At 52.9% G+C, this 19,991-nt stretch overlaps 1 protein-coding gene across 1 annotated transcript; it reads right to left on the bottom strand.

Annotated features, from left to right (window-relative positions):
* Window positions 1-4,267: 4,267 nt before the first annotated feature.
* ENDOV (endonuclease V) lies at window positions 4,268-19,429 on the bottom strand. The gene is made up of 9 exons (XM_080924303.1): window positions 19,376-19,429; window positions 18,880-19,051; window positions 11,314-11,448; window positions 11,089-11,128; window positions 10,325-10,437; window positions 8,605-8,673; window positions 8,145-8,273; window positions 5,797-5,873; window positions 4,268-4,613 (listed from the first exon to the last, which is right to left on the bottom strand). Exons 1-9 carry the CDS (start codon window positions 19,426-19,428, stop codon window positions 4,391-4,393), a joined length of 1,011 nt encoding a protein of 336 aa, XP_080780429.1. The 5' UTR covers window position 19,429; the 3' UTR covers window positions 4,268-4,390.
* Window positions 19,430-19,991: the final 562 nt, after the last annotated feature.

The following is a 19,991-nucleotide window of genomic DNA, read 5'->3' as shown; positions in this document are numbered from 1 at the left end:
ACTTCTTGCTGGACCTGGTCAGGACGGTGTGGCAGAGATGCTGGGTTGGGCTGATGTTGGGGTGAGTGGGCCAGGTGAGTGATCCTCTACCTCATCATGCTGATGCTTGCTCCCCACCTGTGATACCAGATCTTCAGCTGACAAGCAGTTGGGGGTGTATTCACCCTGGCACTGTCTCTGGAGGGGAAGGTGGTCCAGGCTGACATTCTGCTGATTGTGGAGACATTACACCCACCAACTCCCTGTTAAGGAAAGAGGCACCCAGAGGCAGAGTGACTTGGCCAGGCACATTCAGCATTCAAGAACAGAGACCTTGTGCTGAAGTCCTGTACAGATGCAATCCCCACGTCAGGGCCTCAGACCTAGCCCTCCGAGAACTCTTCTGAGGAGGTAGGACAATACTCCTGTGGAACGAGGTAGGAGACACTGGTATCTAAGGAGCAGGTGAGCTCCCCAAAAGCCAGGAGACAGCAAGCAGCTCTAGTGAGGTGTTGAGGAAGGGTCAAGGTTTCCTAGCCTGATCTTCCCGGTATATAGGAACCATGATGGCTTGGGCCTCTCTCCTCAGGGTTGGCCAGGGTCAGATCATAGTAGACCACTCCAGACCAGGCAGTCCGCCATTCCTGGTGGCCATGTGAGCAGGAAACAGAAACGGTTGAGGTCGTGAGCTACACAGTTTAGGCTGCCTCTCCCTGGAAGCCACCTTCTCCCAGCTGCCGCACAGGGGTGGGGATTCTGGGAAGGGTCACAGAAACTGCAGATGAATATGAAAATTTATTTGGATCTGACTTGAATTATTAAGAGGCTCAAGAATATTCTTAGCTCTAGAGAGCTGTGGTCTGCTGAGACGGACATTGCTGCGGCCCTATTTTTAAGGTTCTGTGGGAAGGAGTGGAGACGCCACTGCACTTAGGGCCCCCTGCCCTCAGGCACTGGTGTCTGGCCGCCCCACCCAGACTTGCCACATTCGGTGCTCTATCTACCCTGCTCCTTCAGTTTGCATCCCCCTGCCCCTTGACCATACTACCCCAGACCCCTGTAGCAGCTCAGCTGGGTAAAGTCTGGGTTGCCTCAGCCCATCACCTGGAGTGGGGGTTGGAGGCTTAGGGTCTCATGACATCATCACTCATGTGGCAGGGTACCGCAGCACTGGCCTGTATACCAAGTATGCCATGGCCCTGCAGGACCCCCATGCACTAAACCCTAGCATGTTTGAGGCACAGATCCACTCCAAGCCTCAAGCCTGCCTCAGTCTCCCTGATCACTGTATGCTGTCCTGAGCCCCACACTTCTGCTCCATCTGAAGGCCATGTTAGAGCTCTGCCTAATACTGGTGGTGTGTGGAAGGGCCATGGCTAGTGACCGGGGGACAGGCAGGGAGGGCTGGGGTGCAAAGGTGATAGAAGCCTGCTCCTCTAAATGTGGGGGGACACATGTGGATCCCCTGAAGGGAATCTGTGCTCCTACTGCTCCAGGTTGTTTCAGGAGGCCATCAGGGAAACCACTACATGTGGACCATGGTTGGCCAAGGCAAGAGACAGGGGCTGTCAATGGCAGGACTCAAAGTAGGGCTATTTTTAGTGATCTTGGGGGCAGAAAAAAAGAAAATAGTAATGCATTAAATTTAAGGGTAACTCCAGAAGAACTTGAAACTCAACTGCAAATGACCCAATTCTACACATGCCCCAGCACAGGCAACAGACAAGTGATGTGAAGATGCGGTCATCCCAGTACAGACAAACGGACAGTGCACAGGGGTACGGATGCTACTTATCTCTAGGACAAGGTGAGCCACCTCCTTCCAGGTCCTATCCTACTCACTGCTGGCCAACTCCAAAGACACAGCAACAAGTGCTGGAAGTTGGGGACACGCCTTTGGGGTGGTGACAGAGTGGAGGGAGGGGCTGCTCCTGTGAGTTTTCTGTAAAGTCAGGCATAGGTGCACTGTAGGACCTCTCGGGTGTGCACCCATGAGGACTGGAAACAGTTACAAAGAAGCTCTTGATACAGGCTCTGTAGGACACACATAGGGAGTTCAGGACAAACCAAGTGCACGGAATGGAGTGAAGTGGTAATGGTGACCTCTGAAGGAGTCTGCAGACAGGCAAACCAGACGCATGCAATGGGGCAGAGGGCAGACAGTCTTGTGGGGAGGGGCGGGCACCAGAGGCTAATAGTATAGGGCTGTCTTTGGGACAATGGACATGCTTTGGGGCAGGCTTGGTAATGGCTGCACAAGATAATGAATCCTCTTTTTGTTTGTGACAAAGCCTCTGGCCTATGTCTCTCGGGGCTGCCTTGAACCCAGACCCAGCGATTTTCCAGGCTCCCCAGTAGCTGGGTCCACACACTCCACTGCACAAAACTGGATTGGTCCGAAAGACCAACGAGTTGTATTTTAATGACTGACAGACTTTTCTTTCAGAACAAATTACATAAAAGTTGTCTACAAGCCCACTTTCAGGCTCTGGCCTGTGCCTCAGTGTGTGGGGAAATGGTCAGAGTCCTTGCGGCCTCTGGCGGGACTGGCAGCCTGGAGAGCTGCTGTCCCTCAGCCACTCTTCCCTAGCTGAGAAGCGTCTGAGTGTTAGAAAGTGCCAAGCCGAGAGCTATCAGTGTGCTGGGTGCCATGGGGTCTGACTTCTGTGTCCTGGGGAAGGTGTCCTGTTGAGAGTTAAACAGATGAGACAGGGTGACCAGGCTGGGTCCCCTGCCACATTCTGGTGGCTCACAGGAGTGGGAGGAGCTCCCTGCTCAAGTGAGGCCTGGATGGGGGACTCTGAGCTGTTTTCCTCCACATCTGTGAAGGTGTCCTTGAGGACTGATGGCCTTGGCCTCTGGGGACCTACTTCCCTAAACAGCTTTCCTTCATCCAAGGATGCGGCGTGCCAGGCCCTGTGCAAAGCCTTCAGCTACCGGCTTTGCACGAGGGTTCTAGCCATTGTGGCTGAGCTTCAGCCTTTTGCTTCCCCCAACCAATAAATCCCCCTCTACAACTCAGTCTTGACAGGGTTTGAGAAAGGAGAGATCTGGAAGTTAGGAAGGCAGATGGTGGGCCAGCTGCAGGCCCTCTAGCTCTGGCTTCCACAGGAATGCCAGGGAACGTGAAGTTTGTGTGTGTGTGTGTGTGTGTGTGTGTGCACGCCTGCATGTGCACACACAGAATGTTTCTGAGGGACTGGGGAGAGCCAGCGGGTGGATGGATTGAACACCAGGATTACCTTCCTGCTCAGACACCCTGGGTGGCCCTGAGGCTTTTGCCCATGGAGGGGGCCTACATACCAGGTGTGTGGTGGGGAGGTTGCCTCCTCCTGCCCCACACCTCATTTACTGGGTGACAGAACCACATGTGTGTCTTCATTATATCTGAAACCAGAACCCCCAAGGAGTGGGGATGAGCTGCTAGTTTCATCAGGGACTGCAGTAGCAGACCTATTCCCAACGGGTTTTGACAGTCACTACGGACTGACTTAGGAGGGGGACTGAGCGGCCCAGCTCAGTCTAAATGGGTCTGGGTATCATAGGAGAACTACCCTTCTCCTTCCTCTATCACCGAACCTCAGCCCATCCTGACCACCCCCATGAGTATCCACAGGATTTGGCAGCCAGCTTCACCCACCATCTGTCACCTCTCCTCCAGAGTCTGGGGACTAGGGTGCAAGCAGGAGACATGTCACAGGCGTGACATCTCTGTGTCCCATCTCAGCTGCCACTCTGTTGAACCTAGAATGTGCGTGGGAGGACAGGATACTGCCACCATGCTGGTGGCCTGCCTCAGCAGCCCCTTCAAGGCTACTCAGAGAAGCAGCCACCGGGCCAGAGCAGACCCGCCTTCTTAGTAGGATGGGATTTTGACGCTCTCTGGTGAGAGGGTGGCAGGAAGAGGAGTGAGGAGCGGAGCCTGGGGCTTTCTCACCACGGGCCTCAACCGGCTTCCCATCTGGCACCCTCTGTGCAGCTGACTCCCAACGCCCACTCTTGAGCCTGCTCCAGGATTGAGGCTTTCCTACTGCGGGCCCCTCAAACTCAGCAGCAGGCAGGCGTAAGGACAGGCACCTCGGGGGCCGCAGCCTGGCTATATCCACAGTGACAGTCTACTGTGGCTGGGGTGGTGGAGTAAGAGTGACCCAGGAGGATAAAGCCGTGAAGTCAGAACCAGGTCTGTATTGAGCAGAGGGGAATGGGCAGAGCTGCAGGTGCTGGCACAAGCTGCCAACTGCAGGGCCTCTGGGCACCCGAGTGAAGTTCTTCATGTACTCTTGGTGTCTGTGTGTGGTCTGGAATGTGGACTAAGCTGCTGCATCTTCCTGGAATTTATGCCACCATTGCCTCTGGGCACAGTGCTCTACCTGTGGCTGTGGTGAGGTTCCCACCACTCCCAGAGATCTTCTCAGGGTGGAGACTGTGTCCAAGCTGAAGGAGGCCAGAGGTCTGGGTCTTCCTGATGCCCAGTTCTCTCCAACTGCTGGTCCTTCTGTTCCTGGGATCTTGGCTCAGGGTCTTTCGGGTGTGTGCAGAAGCCTCTGCTGCAGCATTCAGGAGGTCTGCCTTCATCTGCAGGTGCTCCTGGGCCTCCTTGGGGGCGTGCATTTGGCCTCTGCTCCTTCTGGCTCCTGGTAATGATATCAAGAAACAGGGTGATTTTGTGATATTGTGAAGCAGGGTAGGGCCCAGCCGCCCATGCCCTCAGTTCTCAGGAACGGCCCCAGCTACCAGAGGAATGGGCATGAGGGGTACACCACTAACTACTCATGCACCACCCCAAACCGGGCCTTTGTCTGTACCTGGGTACTGAGACACACCAGACACAGGGGTCAGAATGGGAGCTGCCATATGTACCATGTTTTACTGCTGATGACCTGTGTCTCAGCTTCCTCACCCATGAAATGGGATCTCAGTACCTGTTTCTTGATAAGACTTACCAAAGGCCGGCTCTAGTGACACCACTTTGTGTAAAGAGTCCGGGCCAGCCCTGTGTCCCTAGCTGAGGCTGTGCTGACTGACAACAGACCCACTCTATCTCAAAGCTGGCTGGACAGAACTACGGTGATGGAGACACAGGTATGAAGGGAATGTGGTAAACAACAGAACCATGTCCAAAGGCCATGCCCTTGCTGGAGACCTGGTCTGGACCTCTGGACAGATGAAGTGAACCAGAGAAGGCTAGGCAGCTGTACTGGGTGGTTTTATGTTAACTTGGCACAAGCTAACATCATTTGACAGGAAGGAACCTTAATCGAGAAAATGCTGTAGGCAAGTCTTAGAGCATTTTCTTAATTAGTGATTGATGGGGGATGGATGGCCCAGCCCATGGTGGGTGGAGCAATCTCGGGGCTTGTGGTCCTGGGTTCTATAAGAAAACAGGCTGAGCAGGTCACAAGGAGCAAACCAGTGAGCAGCACTTCTTCAAAGCCTCTGCATCAGTTCCTGCCTCCAGGTTTCTGTGCTGACTGAGTTCCCGCCACACCTCCCTCCAGTGATCAACAGTGGTACAGGAGTTCAAGACAAGCACTTTCCACTGTCCATCTTGCTTTTGGCCATGGTGACTCCTCATAGCAACACAAACCCTAACTAGGATAGCAACCACGTTTAGAGGTGGGCCTTGGGCCAGCTGAGCCATCGGAGTGGGGTTTCCTGAGAGTTCCTGCTACGTTTGAAGTCCACTCTCCTCTGAGGGACCCCCTCCCTATGCCTTCTACCAGGCCCAGCCTCACACTGTGGTCCTAAGCTACAACCCTGCATCAGGACGGGCTGGGCTCACACACAGCCCATTGAGAGCATCCTTCCCACACTCACTTGTCCTTTCTCGGTGCAGGAGACGCCCCAGGGCGGTCTAGAGTCCTCCGGATGCACTCTCGGGAGCGGATGTCAGCCTAAAGAATACACACGGCTGTAGCCAGGCCCTGGCATATCTTCCCATCCCTAGCAGCCTGGAAACACGTTATACCCTTTCAGAGGTAGCCCACACACGTATATCACTGTCCTTTGGGGATAACATCCCCACCAATGGTAGTTGACAGAGATGCTGAAACCCTTGGGGTTAAGGTGAATAGGCTTAAGGGTTCTGGCTCCAGAGCTCCTGCTTTTCCAGGCTGCTCAGCTCTTTTCTCTAACAAACAGACCAAATGTCTGTTCCTCTGTCTGTCCCTTTGGTGGGTATCAGCTGTAACACCTGTCCATCTCCAGAAAGTGTGACAAGCTACCATAATAAGAAAAGGGGCTTGGGGACCACAGGTAGAGACACAGAGTAGGGCTCAGATCTAAATATACCCCCCCACCTCTAAGGGCCTGGCCTCAGGAAGCCCCTGGTCCCAGCTCAGACGGGTTTAGCTTAGCTTGGGGTCACAAGACTCAAAGACAAAAACAGCTAATCCTGCAGATAGCTCCTCTTCAACTAAGGGAAGTAGGTTGTGGGCAGGGCCTGAAACCAACAGCCCTATTGGGCTGTGCCAGAGTCTGGGTATTGCCAGAACAGAGGGGAGGAAGACCCCGGAGACAGGCACCAACCCCTTCTTGAAGAACTTTGGGGAAGTGGGCTTGTTGGGAGGGTGCTCTGCCGAGGGCCAGGGGAAAGATATAGGCCAAGAGCCACAGCCAGTGGTGCAGGGCAGAACAAAACCTTATCCCCTTCCTCCCTGCCACTGGGGTAGGCCATCATGTGCTTCTGCTTATGCCCAGGGTTGGGCAGGCCCTCTTTGGACAGGTGGGCTCTGGCTTCCAGTATTCAATGTGCTTTGCAGGAGGCTGAGCCCTTACTTGCTAGGACAGAAGCCACTGTAACTCTGGGAAACAGCATGGCAAAAAAAAAAAAGGTCTGGGTTGCACAGCACTGGGCAAGTGCTAAGGGAAGGTATCAGCAGCTTTCTCTCATTAAACCATCAAGACGAAAGGGGAAAGGCCTTCGGGGCTAGAGACACAATTCACAGGCTTGAGAGACCACTGCACCGGTAACTGCAGTAACACCCCATGAGGACTAGTTAAAGAGTGCCTTCCCTGGGGAAGCTCACTCACTCTCAGAGGCCACCTCCGGGCAGCCTTTCCAGGAGCAGGGCTGAGCATCACAGGAGGCACAGCCCGCTGCTGCCACCTGGAGGTCATCCGGTGCATCTGTAGCTCTCCTGAGGGCTGAGCCTAGGCAGGCACTGGGCAGAGTCCAGCCTGTAGCTTTTCTGCTGCATGCCCTCCACAGCTCACAAAGACCTCACAGTGTCCAGAGGGAATGGAGCTGTAGTCTGAACAACTGCCCCATAGCTGACGCAGACAGCAGCTACTGTAAGTCCCTTGCTGGCAAGGCGGGAACTGGAGGCCTCCTGCTTTCTTGCTCTGGCTGAGCTGCTCAGGTGCATCAAGAGCCTCTTGAAGCAGGGCTTTTGGCAGTGCCTTTCCATAGCTTGGACCGTCCTACCCTCCTCTAAATGGTGGCTTTTCCTGGGACCTCAGCCTAGGGGTTCTGTTGGACAGGCACTGCCATTCCATAGCTGATGTGGAAGAGAGACTGGTGCATGTTGGGATCTCAGCTGCACGATGCTTCCCTGTTGGGTGAGACGCTGGCTTATCAGTGTTGAACCTCTGGGTTCCTGAACAACAGCTTAGGTAACAAGCGTCTGGCAGAGCCAAGGCCTGGGGTCCCAATTGGTGTCGTTGGTACCAGCACAAGCCTCCTCAATGTAGCCATAGGAACGACCCTGTCAGAGGCTCTGACCAAGGGTTGTGCCCCACTGGTACTGCCTCCAGGTTCTCTCTCCTAGGGTCTTGGGATCTGTCTTCAGATCCCTGCAGAGACCCACCCCAAGTGAGACTGTGTGATGGTTTGTATATGCTTGGCACTACTAGGAGGTGTGGACTTGTTGGAGTATGTGTGCCACTGTGGGTGTGGGCTTTAAGGTCCTCACCCAAGCTGCCTGGAAGCCAGCATTCCTATAGCAGCGTTCAGATGAAGATGTAGAACTCTCAGCTCCTCCTGCACCACGCCTGCCTGGATGCTGCCATAATGATATGGACTGAACCTCTGAACCTGTAAGGCAGCCCCAGTTAAATGACTGCCTTTAGAAGAGTTGCCTTGGTCATAGTGTCTGTTGGCAGCAGTAAAAGACAAACTAAGACAGACTAGGTGGCAGTGTCCGGCTCCCGCCCCAGCCCCATACCTGGCGTATAGGTTCTGGGATCCGGAACCTACAGCAGCGGTGGGTGAGGCGAACAGCAACCTCCAGGCTTATTCTGTGGCCCACAGAGACATAGAGGGGCTTGGTGCAGTGGTCATGGCTCTTCAGGGTCTGTGAAAGGAGGGGGTCAGACATGGATGGACGGAGCAATGCTCCCGTGGAACAGGACCAGTCTCAGTACTGAGGCTTGAGGATGTCCTGGGTGGCAGGAAAGAGTTCACAGGCTGCAGGGACTCTGGAATTGTTGGCCCTCAGGCAGATATCTCCAGGTGGCACATGGGGTGAGGGTAGCCAGAGGAGAATGTGACACAGCATACCCTGGTTGGTTGCAGGATATGTAGGGAACAGGGTCCTGCCTGTGTGCACGAGCAGCCTTGAGCTACCTTAGGCATGGCCAAGTAGGCCCTGAGTCTGGACAGGGCACAGCTTTCTGGATACTCACCATTCCCAGGACAGCCCCAGACTTGCCTATCAGAGGAAATGTGTCTCCCCCAGCCTCCAGGTGCACAATCTGGGAAACAGAGAAAAAAAAACCTGTAAAATACCTTTTAAAAATGTGTATCACAGCCTGGAGACATGGCTCAGTGGTTAAGAGCACTGACTGCTCTTCCAGAGGTCCTGAGTTCAAATCTCAGCAACCACGTGGTGGCTATCCTCTTCTGGTGTGTCTGGAGACAGCTACAGTGTGCTTATACATAATAAATAAATAAATCTTAAATGCGCATCACAGGAATGCTAGTGGATACCTTTAGTCCCTGCACCAGATAGACTACACAATGAGACCCCCACCTTACAAATCAATGCACAAATCCAAGCAATTGTCCTCAGCATTGTTCGCCTCCTTTGAGGAGTCTCTGACTGGCCGGGAGCTCACCAGGAGGCTTTCCTGCCTGTTTGGTGCAGGGATAACAAGGACAGGTCACCCTGCTCAGCACTTCTTACAGGCTAATGGGAATCAACCTCAGTCTTTATATGCAAGACAAGCACTTTACTGACCGAGCCATCCCTCAGCCCGCTGTCCCTTGTGAAACAGCTGAAGGCAAGTGTGTCTTTAAAAGATTGTTATAAAGCAGTGTGTGTGGGGGGGTGCACAGGAGGGCAGGTGCTCAGAGCAGCCAGAGGCACTGTAACTTGGAGCTGGAGTTACACATGGTTGTCACTACGTAGCTCAGGTGCTGGGAGCCCTCCAGAGCCATCTCCCCAGCCCAGCAAACCTCATTTAAAAAGTGTAAGAGAGATGAGAGAGCCTCATTGGGTCAGGTGCCCTCCTACCCCAATCAGGGCTACTCCTCAGAGGCCACACTGAGTGTGTTAGTGACTGTGCTGATGTCACTGCCATGAGGTTCTGTCTATCCTGATAACTGGGGCTTAGAAAAAGGGTTGTGGTTTGCCAAGGTCCCATGAGGCAGGCAGAGGGTACACAGGTGACATTGGGCACAGCAGTCCATGTCCAGGCTGAAGCTGCCACCTCCCGAATGCTTCTTCTCCAGCTAGGGGTTTGGCACAAGTCAGCTCATAGCCCTTGTCTTCTGGGTGGGAAGGGACCAAGTACATCCATCTACCAGGGTGACAAGAGTGGACCCGGGTCTTTAACCCCACCAGCTCAACTGATAACTCTCCACACCGGCTCCTGGGAGCCAGGAAGGAGACGGTCAGGTCTCCTGGAACTTGTCGGGTGGCTTCTCATGGATGAGGATGGCACGTCCACAGTGAGGATTCTGGGGTAGAAAATGGCCCAGTGGAAGTGGAGCAAGGGCCATAGCCACCGCAATAAGCAGGGACTGCAGGCTGGCTGTGAGCACCACAGAGGGAAGAAAGGGGCTAGCATGAGATAGAAACCTGGAAAGCCTGTCCCCAGGGACTGGGGGAAGGGGGTGCTGCGCTGGCAGAGGCAAGAAAGTAGGGGAGGCAAACATGGTGGGAGGTGTCCAGGAAGCTTCTGAGAGCTGCGAGCCACTGCTCTGAACTGCCCAGAGGCACTTAAAAGGCAGTGGCCGGGGGGGAAAAGTGAGTCTGCTTCTGGGCAAGACACCAGCAATGTAAGGGGTGTGCCTGCAGGCTAAGCTGGGTCTGAGGGGCTCTGAGAGGTGGCCAAGCCATGGGCCCCACGGCTGACACAGGTACACACAGGAAGAGTCCCAGCGAGTCCCAGAGCCCCTCACCTTCTCCTTGTGCAGGGCACTGTTCTCCAGTCCATCCACCTGCAGGAGCTTCTTGGCCACCCCGATGCAGGGCAGCTCTGTAAGGACACCAAGGTGGCAGGCTACCCCAAACCCTGCAAGGGAGCAAAGGGAGAGTTGGGATGGGATGGGAACCAACCACAGTCCCTCATCTACAGACACCCACTCTTGGGCCAAGCTGACTGCACTGTGAACGGGGCCCTCTGTCCTGACAGCACCCGTGTTAAGGAGGGGTGTGGGAAGCCTCCCTCTGGCAGCATGGGTGAACTAAGGTACACACATCCTCATGACCCTTCACCCTCTTCCATCTGCACCTGTCCCCTATGGTCTGGGCCTTCTGTCAGGGCACCTGGATTGCAGAGGCTGGGAACATACACCCAGGAGCAGCCTGTCCAGATTAGCATGCGTCTATCCTTTGGCCCCAGGCCCGCCCATGGTTTCTAGCCAGACCCCTCTCAGTCCTCATGCCCGACTTGTGAGCGCCACTTCCTCAGGACAGTGCCCTGGCATGCACAGGGACAAAGCCTGCGAGGTAGCTCGGTCAGTGTGGGAATAGAGGTAACCTGAGCTCAGTCCCGCGACTCTTTAGTCATTGGGTCAGCTTAGATGAGGTACTGGGGATGGGCCAGTGTAGGGTACCATGGGAGGTGAATGGGTACAAAGAGGTGGGGTGAGAGGACGCCTCTTCTGGCTGGAAAACATTCTACTCTCCTATGGTACCCATTTGACTCTTTTAGGAGGATTACCTCTTTGGTGAAGCACCCCGTTTCCATCCACAAGAAGGACCTACAGAGCCACAGGGGAGTCAGTCAGCTGGGCTGTCCTGGGGCAGCAAGACGGGGAGATAGCAACAGGGGTCTTGCTTTTTGAAAATCTTACCTCCCTTCCTTCAATGGGTGACAGTGGCCTGAGGGGTCCTTCCCTCCCTAAGCACAAGCAGAGGGGTTCTCCTCACCTTAGGAGGCGCCTACCTGGGTCATGAGGTCTGGTTCCTTCTCTTGCAGCCGCTGTACCAACTCCACCAGGAAAGGTACCTCTCGGAAGGCCAGGAAGCCTGACACGTAGGGGGTCATCAGGTCAACCATGCGGCTGTCTTCGTACACCACCTGACAGCAAGGTCACAGGTACAGGTAGGATGTTGGCTGCAGCCACCTGTTCCATTCCGTTCCTCTGCCTCCCACACACAGCTTCCACCTGTGGCCAGAATGAGCCCGGGGTTTGAGAGACAGGGAGAAATGATCTGCCTGCAAGTGGGTGCTGGAGAGTCAACTTAAATTTCTTCTCACAGGTGCTTGCATGGGACCTGATACAGATGAGAGCCCCCCCCAAGTGTACAGGGAATACGCTTAGGGCCTGGTGCGTCTGAGCAACAGCACCCCAGAATCTCATCTCTTTCAGGAGCTTGGCTGAGGGGACGGCTAGCCTCAGGCCTGCCTGCTCCTTGCACTCCTGGCTCATTTCTTGTCAGTGTGAGCTGACCACCCGTAGGGATGCTGGAGGCTCAGTGCAGAAGACCCTAGGTGAGTATGCTGTGAACCTGGCAGTACTGAATGTTCCACAGAAGAACCATGAGGGAAAGGCTAGGCAAGTAGGGCAGGGTTCTGAAATCTTCGGAACATTTTGGAGATGGGCAGGAATGCCTTTAGAGCCAGGCAAGCTGTAAGAACAGAGCCCCAAAGAATAGGGAAACTCAGGAGAGCTCAGGACAGTAGGCCTTGTGCATTCTGTGAGGAGGCGTGGAGGAAGTAGGGGACCAGATGGCTTTCAGGAGGAACTGGGGACAAACCCAGGGCCTTTCTTAGGTCTTCTCTAGCAAAGACTAGTCTTCACACTAAAAGCACCTTATCATCTGAAGATGGCCAGCTTCCCAACTGAGCACTAGGGGCTTAGGGTAGGGCTCTGCACAAGCACAGGGTCCTGACTGTGGCCTCCACCAGCCTCACTGGCCTGCTGTGCTGACCTGCTCCTTCTGTGCCGTGTTCTGCAGAGCCTCCCACCCAGGCTCTTGATGAGAGCTTCCAGACAACAATTCCCAAGGGGGCCTGAGGCTGGATCTGTACCTACGTGTGCCTAGAGTACTGGCTACTGGGGGCTTGGCCTCCTAACACTTTCACCAATGAGTCAAAAGAAACTTCCCAAAGCTGCAATGACTCCAAGTGAGGTGACTCGGACAGCAAAGGACGGGGACCACTGCAGACAATACCACTTATTCAAACGTAGTGCTGCGGACCCCAGGCCCAGCCGAGAGACACCTGCAGCATAGCTCCCGACCCTATGGCTTGGCTCAGGGACCGTTGAGAACAGCGAGAGGGTGCTAACACTGGGAGAGGCAGAGAAACGTGTTTGCCATGCGACTGTGTCTTCTAGGAATGTCAGATTCCTAGAATGTGAATTCCCACCAACATGGCTGCCTAAATGACCTCCATGTGAATTACACTGACAGACATGCTGACAGGGACCGGGGGGAGCCCAGAAGGCCTCAGACCTGGACAAAGAACTCCAGAACTGAAGAATGCAGGGAGCAGGAGGCACAATCTGCCCTGGGGAAGAGCACACATGTTTGGCTAACCAATGGTCGAGCCTGAAATCACAGACACACAAGTAACATTCCACAGGGAGCAGGGAGGAGGGAAACGGGAGAGTTTGCAGGGTGTGAAGGGAAAGGGGATAATTTGTAATCACATTTTAAAAAGATTTATTTATTATATATGAGTACACTGTAGCCGTCTTCAGACACACCAGAAGAGGGCATCAGATCCCCTTACAGATGGTTGTGAGCCACCATGTGGTTGCTGGGATTTGAACTCAAGACCTCTGGAAGAGCAGTCAGTGCTCTTAACCACTGAGTCATCTCTCCAGCCCCTTGTAATCATACTGTAATACCAAAAAATAATTAAGAAAAATGCTTACAACGTCTTAAGCTCAACTTACACATTACACAGACGTATGTGGACATGAGATCCGTGGACCCACATGGACCTTGTTGCACTGGGTGAACTATGATTGTGGATGACTGTTTCAGTTACGCAAGTATGTTAGATGAGGTGCAGAGATGGATCCTGCCGACAGCATCACTAGTGGCCACCAGCAAACAGTGTAAGTTGCTGTGACCTTTAGGATAGAGCAAACAGGAAGCAGCCAACAGTAGGAGGGCGGGGAAGACTCCTTCCTTCTAGGCGTTGCTGCCAGGACAGCACTCATGAGGAAACCTCAGAGATGTCTCTTCTTCCCAAGGAAAAGGGCACACTAGGTACCGATGGCCAGCTTGGGAGGAGCTAGCCCGTAAGGCTGCCATCTGTCAAGGACGCCGAGGAAAGAGTTCCTGACCGCCTAAAGATGGACCATTAATTCTCCAAGGAAGGTTAACTTATGTGGGAGATGGGTTTCCCCAGTAAATGGGCTGTGGCTCTGGAATGGTATTTAACAACTTTACATTTTACAAAACCCAAGGGATTTCCACCAGCATGATGATCTAAGTTTACATATTTTGTTTATTGTATGAGTGCTTTGTCTGCATGTCTGTAAACACACTATATGTGTGGTGTCCATGGAGGTCAGAAGAGAGTCATGGGATTCCCCAGAACTAAGTCACAGAAGGTTGTGAGATGCCAAGTGGGGCTGAGCACCGGACCCAGCGAGTGTTAACATCTAATTTTAGGACATCTCCTCCATCCCACAAATTAGATTAGTCCTAAATACCAGTTATGTCCTTTTCAAACCATGCTCAGCTTTAGTGTGATCACTTTGGTTTCTTAAGAGGGGTTGGAGAGATAGCTTAATGGTTTAGAGCACTGGCTGCTCTTTCACAGGACCAGGGTTCAAGTCCCAGCACCCACATGGAGGCTGACAACCGCCAACTTCCTGTTCCAGGAAGTCAAACATCCTCTTCTGGTGTCCACTGACACCAGGCATGTACACAGAGCACAGACACACACAGGTCGACAAAATACACATAAACTAATTTTTAGAAGTCACTTAGGAGACATGCCTCTGGGTATGTCTGTGAGAACATTTTCAGAGTTTCAACTCAACAGATCCACCCTGAATGTGGCTGACACCATTCCATGGGGTGAGGCTCAGGACTAAGTGAAAGGAGTGAGCACTAAGCTGGTCTGCTGGGATGTGAGCAAGCAGCCTTACACTCCTGCAGCCACACCTTCCCTACCACGCCCTCAAACCACGAGCAGAACCAATCCTTCATGTGTAAATAATGCTTTGGTAATGCACTGATCTATGTCCTTTAGAAACCTGCCTATGCAGTCTGTACCTGTGAGCACACTCCCAGGCTGGGAACCAGTGGGTCACACTCTTCCAAAACCCCTTCCTGACTTAAAGACTACAAGACGGAAACGTTGGCTGCAGGAGCAGGCGTAGCTGCTCTGCCTGGTGCCAGGCTATAACACAACTGTGGCATACCGCCGCCCTCAAGAACCCTCAGTGAGTGGCAAAAAGATGGACCACTGCCCGGGAAGCTTCACATGGCTGAGAAATGTTATGACAGCAGGCACGCTAAGTGGGGCTTACAGCCACAAGTCAGGGTGTTTGAGGTTACACAGGGGAAAGGCTGGAAGATGGCATTCTGTGCAGTTGCTTCCTATACAACTCTGTGTAGCAGTGGTTGTCCTGAAACTCAGTCTGTAGACCAGGCTGGGATGGAACTCAGAGATCTGCCTGTCTCTACCTCTCGAGTGCTGGGATTAAAGGTATGCGCCACCACAAGGCCTTGCTATGTGACTCTCAAGAGTTGCCTTTCTGTTGCTGTGACGAAATACGCAGACTGGAAGCATTTGGGAAGGAGAGGGTTCATGTCAACTTACACCTTCTAGTCCACCGCGAAGTCAGGAACCGAGGAGAGACCACGGAGCAACACCACTCACTGGCTCACTGAGCTCATGTCAATCAATCAAGACAAGCTCTCCCAGACATGGTCACAGGTCAGTCTGAGGCCACTCTTCTACTGAAGAGTGAGGCACCTCTCTCTTTCAAGGTGACACTAGATTGTGTCAAGATGACAACAGAAACTAGCTGGGGCAATCTTTCTCACCAGGTCGGAAGGAAACAGGAGCAAGGGTGGGGAGCAGTAGAGACAGGGTGTCCACATGAGCCACCAGTGCCACCGTCTCTTCCCTCTCCCACTACATATCGTAGAGACTACCCAGGGACCCATGGGAACAGGGCCCTACTTCCCACCACGAGCCTACCTCTGAGCACAAGCCTTTTGCATTTGTGTTGAACTGGAACTTAAAGGGGCCTCCTGGGCAAGGCACAAAGCCATAGAGGCAGGAGAATGTGCTGCTTTTGGAGGAGTGGTGGTGGGAAATGTTCAAGCTGGGGAGCAGCCAAGGCTTGCTGAGCTGCTGAATGTAGAGAAACCAGAGGCAGACTGTCCATGTGTGCACATCATCTATCTAGAGAGGATCTCAGTGTCCTATATATTCAAGGGCAAGTCCTGATTCCTGGCACCAGGACTTACATTCTGCAGAGAGACAGGTTAAGTTCATTTTGGTATGACAAAGGAGAGGGACAGGGCTGCTTTGGTCTTTAAATTCACATGCTGACATTTTAATGTACAAGGTGATTGTATTAAGAAGTGGGTGGCATTCGTGAAGTGACTGGATCACAGGTGAGGACACAGGAAGCGTAACAGGCCCCTGGACCTTGGTGCAGTTGATTCCATGAAGAGAGCACTGTTCAGGCTGTAAAACTCAGCATGTAAAAAGCACAAGATGACAAAACTAAAAGGAAGCTTAATCTATCAATGTCCAGATTTTTAGGAAAGTTTTAAAACAAACTAACAGCGCTTTTAATGTCTGTAGCTCCACTTCTGATTGTTCTTAACTGAAGTACATCAACCCAGAACATGAATTTTATGCTTAAAAGCTCATGCTGAGAAAGGCTCAGTGCCACACTGGGATCCCAAACACCCAGTGTAGAGGCCAGCCAGCTAATACTTTCTAACAGCTTAAACCCATGTCTGAGCAGTCTTCTCTGGTGGATACCGCACAACAGTAGAACCTAGAGAAGGGCTTGTCTGTATCTAAAAATCGCAGAACCTCACAATCTCATCCTATTACCTGATCTTGAGCCTCACGGTTTTCACGGCTGTGAGAAATACTCACGTACAAGTGACCCAGCCTGAGGCATTCTGCTCTATCTAATCACAGAGACTGGAAAAGAGTGCTGAGAGACAGCTCTGGTCTTGTGGGATGGAGGAGGGTCACTACAGTAAGTAATATCTAAACTGGGCTCTACAGGAAGTAGGAGCCAGGCAGGTGAGGACCACTCTAGGAGAGGTGTGCTATAAAGAAAGGCCATTTGAAGAAGTTTAAGCTCTGAAGAATCATGTTTAGGAAGTGCGGATAGCAGTGGTGGAAGGCGAACCATCAGGCTCATACCCAGCAGACAACAGAGCCCAAGAGGCCTCTAAGTCACATTAACAAGTACGAGCTTTATTAATCAACAGTCTCTGGAAGGACACAGAAGTTAGTTGTTGTTGTGTTAAGACAGGGTCTCCTGCAGTCCAGGCTGGGACTGAGCTACTCCTGCTATAGCTCTCAAGTACCATGATTACAGGGATGTGTACCACCACGCCAAACAGGAAGTTTTAAGAGGGCCGCGATTGGATTATGCCTGCTTTGTACAAAAACTGCCCCCTTATCCATGGAGACAAAGAGCAACACGTGGAGCAGGGGGCTGTGAAGAAACAGGTAAGTAGCTTACAGAAGGGATGACTGTGGCAAACCTGAAAGGACAGAGGGGACACCCTGAAGGGGCACAAGACATGGAATTGGGAAGAAGACTGGGGAGCACTTGCGGGGGAGAATATGAACAAAGTATAGCAACAAACACATATGATTTTTTTTCTTTTTTTCTTTTTAGTTTCTCTTCATAGCCCTGTCTGTCCTGGAGCTCATTTTGTAGCCCAGGTGTGTGCAACCACATCTGGCTGAACACTTTTTTACTTTAGCTCAAAGGACTAAAACTAACTTTAAAAATGGCGCTAGTGTGAGACAAGAAAGCAAGAGGTCTGGGAAGGCAGATACTTTCTGCCCGTGAAACCTGTGCTGTGTGCCACTGAGGTGAGCAACCCAAGATGACAACTGTAGTCCCAGAGAGGTGCACCACAAAAGCCATCAAGGCTGCGCGAGGCCCTTCCTTCCTGACCCAGGGTATGGCTGCAGCAGTAAAATTTCCCACAGGAGCTGTCCAAAATGGCAGCTCCCGTCAAAATGGAGGCACCATGACATCTCAGCCCACAGCCATCACAGGAGAGATGTCTGCAGTGGCTCTACTTCTCTCCCTCCTCAGCAGGAGTTGACCCTTCGGGAGCTGTCCATGGTGGCGGTCCAAGAGGCACCGTTCCCGCCTCAACCTACTGAGGTCATGAGGAGCTGTCCACGGTGGCAACACCTTCTTTCATTCCTCAGCTATGAGCCTTGGGGGAGCTGTCCATAGCGGCAGCACCTCCTCTCCAGCCTCCCCAGCAGCCTCAGAGATGGCACCTCAGTAAAAGCTGTCTGCCACCAGGACTTCCCTCCCTAACCCATCTTCCCTAATACAGGGAAAAGGAGGTTAAAAAAAAACACACACAAATCACTAAACAGGAAAACCAGCAAACGCCTGAGCCGCCACAAGCTGAGGACTTAAAATCCCACAAATCCTCACTCTGGAAATCTCTGCCCTGAGAAGCTCTGCCCCCTCAGAAATCCTATAAAAGCACTGCTCCTTTGTTCAGTATCCTGCTGTCCACTCTCAAGAGCAGAGGGTAGCCATCCCTGGATTAGTCCCTCCTTCTCCTGGATTCTTCACCTCAAGAAATCTCTTTTATGAGATTTCCTGCCTGGTGTGCCTCTCCTGTCAAGGAGAAAGAAAGCAAGGAAGAGAAGTGGAGAAGGAGCAGGGCTGAGGCTCCTGAGCTCAGCTGGGGAAACTGAGGACTCCTCTGAGGCTTCCTCTCAGGGCTGTGTGGTTGGTTCCTGGGCTCCTGTGTCTCAGGTTGCCCTTCCACTGGGACAATGTCCCACCTCAGAGCTATGTGGTTCTCTGTGTCTCACAATGCCCTTCCACTGGGATATCGTCTCCCCTCAGAGCTTTAAGGTCCTTGGGCTTCCTATACCCTCCCATCCGATCAGAAACACAACAACCAGACCTGAAATTGGTCTTTTACAAACTATTTTTTAATTAACCATTTGTGTCGATATATGTAGACTTGTAGGAGTTTATGTACACCACATGCATGCTGGTGTCCACATTTCCACAGTTCTTTGCTTTTAAAATATTTCCTTCAAAGGCATTCCAACCTATACATTAAATTCTACAAATGAGGTAGAAGTGTATCAATCCCTTGCCTAACATGTTCGAGGGCCTGAGTTGGCTTCCTAGGATGTATGTATGTATGTATGTATGTATGTATGTATGTATATATGTATGTATATATCACGGGGTAAAGTATTTTTTAAAAGCTAGAGTTTACAAAACTGCGCCCCAGCTCTGCCTACAATCGAACCGCACCGGACTCAACATCCCACTCGGGTTACCTTGAGCTCTGGGTAGCTCAGCACTACCAGGGAAGCACAGGCCCGGACACTGTCCCCTTTCACGAAGGACACGTCCACGCCCCCGACCTTCTGCAGACCCGAGAAGCTGGCGTCCCGCTGCCAGGCCTCTGTGTCCCGATCCACCACGCGCGCCTTCAGCCGGGCTTGTTCCCTAACAGGACAAGAACATCAAACGGGCTCAGGTCCCATGGGAACAGAGCGACCCTCGGGGCATCCTTCCTCCCAGCAAACCCTCTCTCCCTTTGCTCATCAAGCCACATCGCGAAAGAAAAGCGCCTGGCTATGTGATCCCCGGTACCGGAAACGAGGACCGCGCCCACAGAGACAGGCTGCAACTTCCGGCAGCTAGCAGCCCGGCTCGGGCTTGCGCTGAAGCACCGAGGATCAGTTTCCCAGCAGCCATAGGGGCTGTGAGGTCGGAAGGTCACTGGAGAAGGCTACCCCTTTGGCTACTGCACGACCCCGACCCCATTACCCTTTCCAGAGCGACAGGGTTTCCTCTGGCGGCCATTCTGGGGCCGTAGCCATGGTTAGGGCCTCGACGCTTTGGTGACGTCACTTCCGGAGCGCCCGCGCCGAGCCGTTAGTCTTCGCCGCCTCGTCCCTTTTCTTCAGCTGATGTCGCCGCCACCAGGGGCCGCTGTCACAGCAGTGCTGGTTGTCGAGCGCTGGCTTCTCTTTCCGGTGCGACTTTCTCAGACGTCCGCGTACTCATCTCCTAAGTGGGTTGGCGTTCGGGTTTTGGAAATGCGAGCGCCTCCAGCCCTCTCAGGCAGCCTCCGCTCCGCTCTGAAAAGTTTGGCCAAGTTCGAGCCCGCTCATCCACACAATTGCGTACGGGCACGCACTTGCTGAGCAGAAAGCCTCTCTCTAAACTTGAGACACCTTTGCAGCATAGATTCTTCAGTTAGAAACCCTCAGTCCGAAATAACTAAAAAACACCAGTGAAGGTGAGGGTTCTGGGCAGGGTGGCGCACTCCATTAATCCCAGCAAGTGTATCCCTGAATACGAGGCCAGCCTGGTTTACAGTAATGAGTTCTAAGACAACCAGGGCGACACGGAGAAACCCCATTTCAAAATAATAAACAAA

Source organism: Micromys minutus, assembly GCF_963924665.1.
Source record: "Micromys minutus genome assembly, chromosome: 10".
NCBI lineage: Eukaryota > Metazoa > Chordata > Mammalia > Rodentia > Muridae > Micromys > Micromys minutus.
This window is presented reverse-complemented; position numbering and strand designations above follow the sequence as displayed.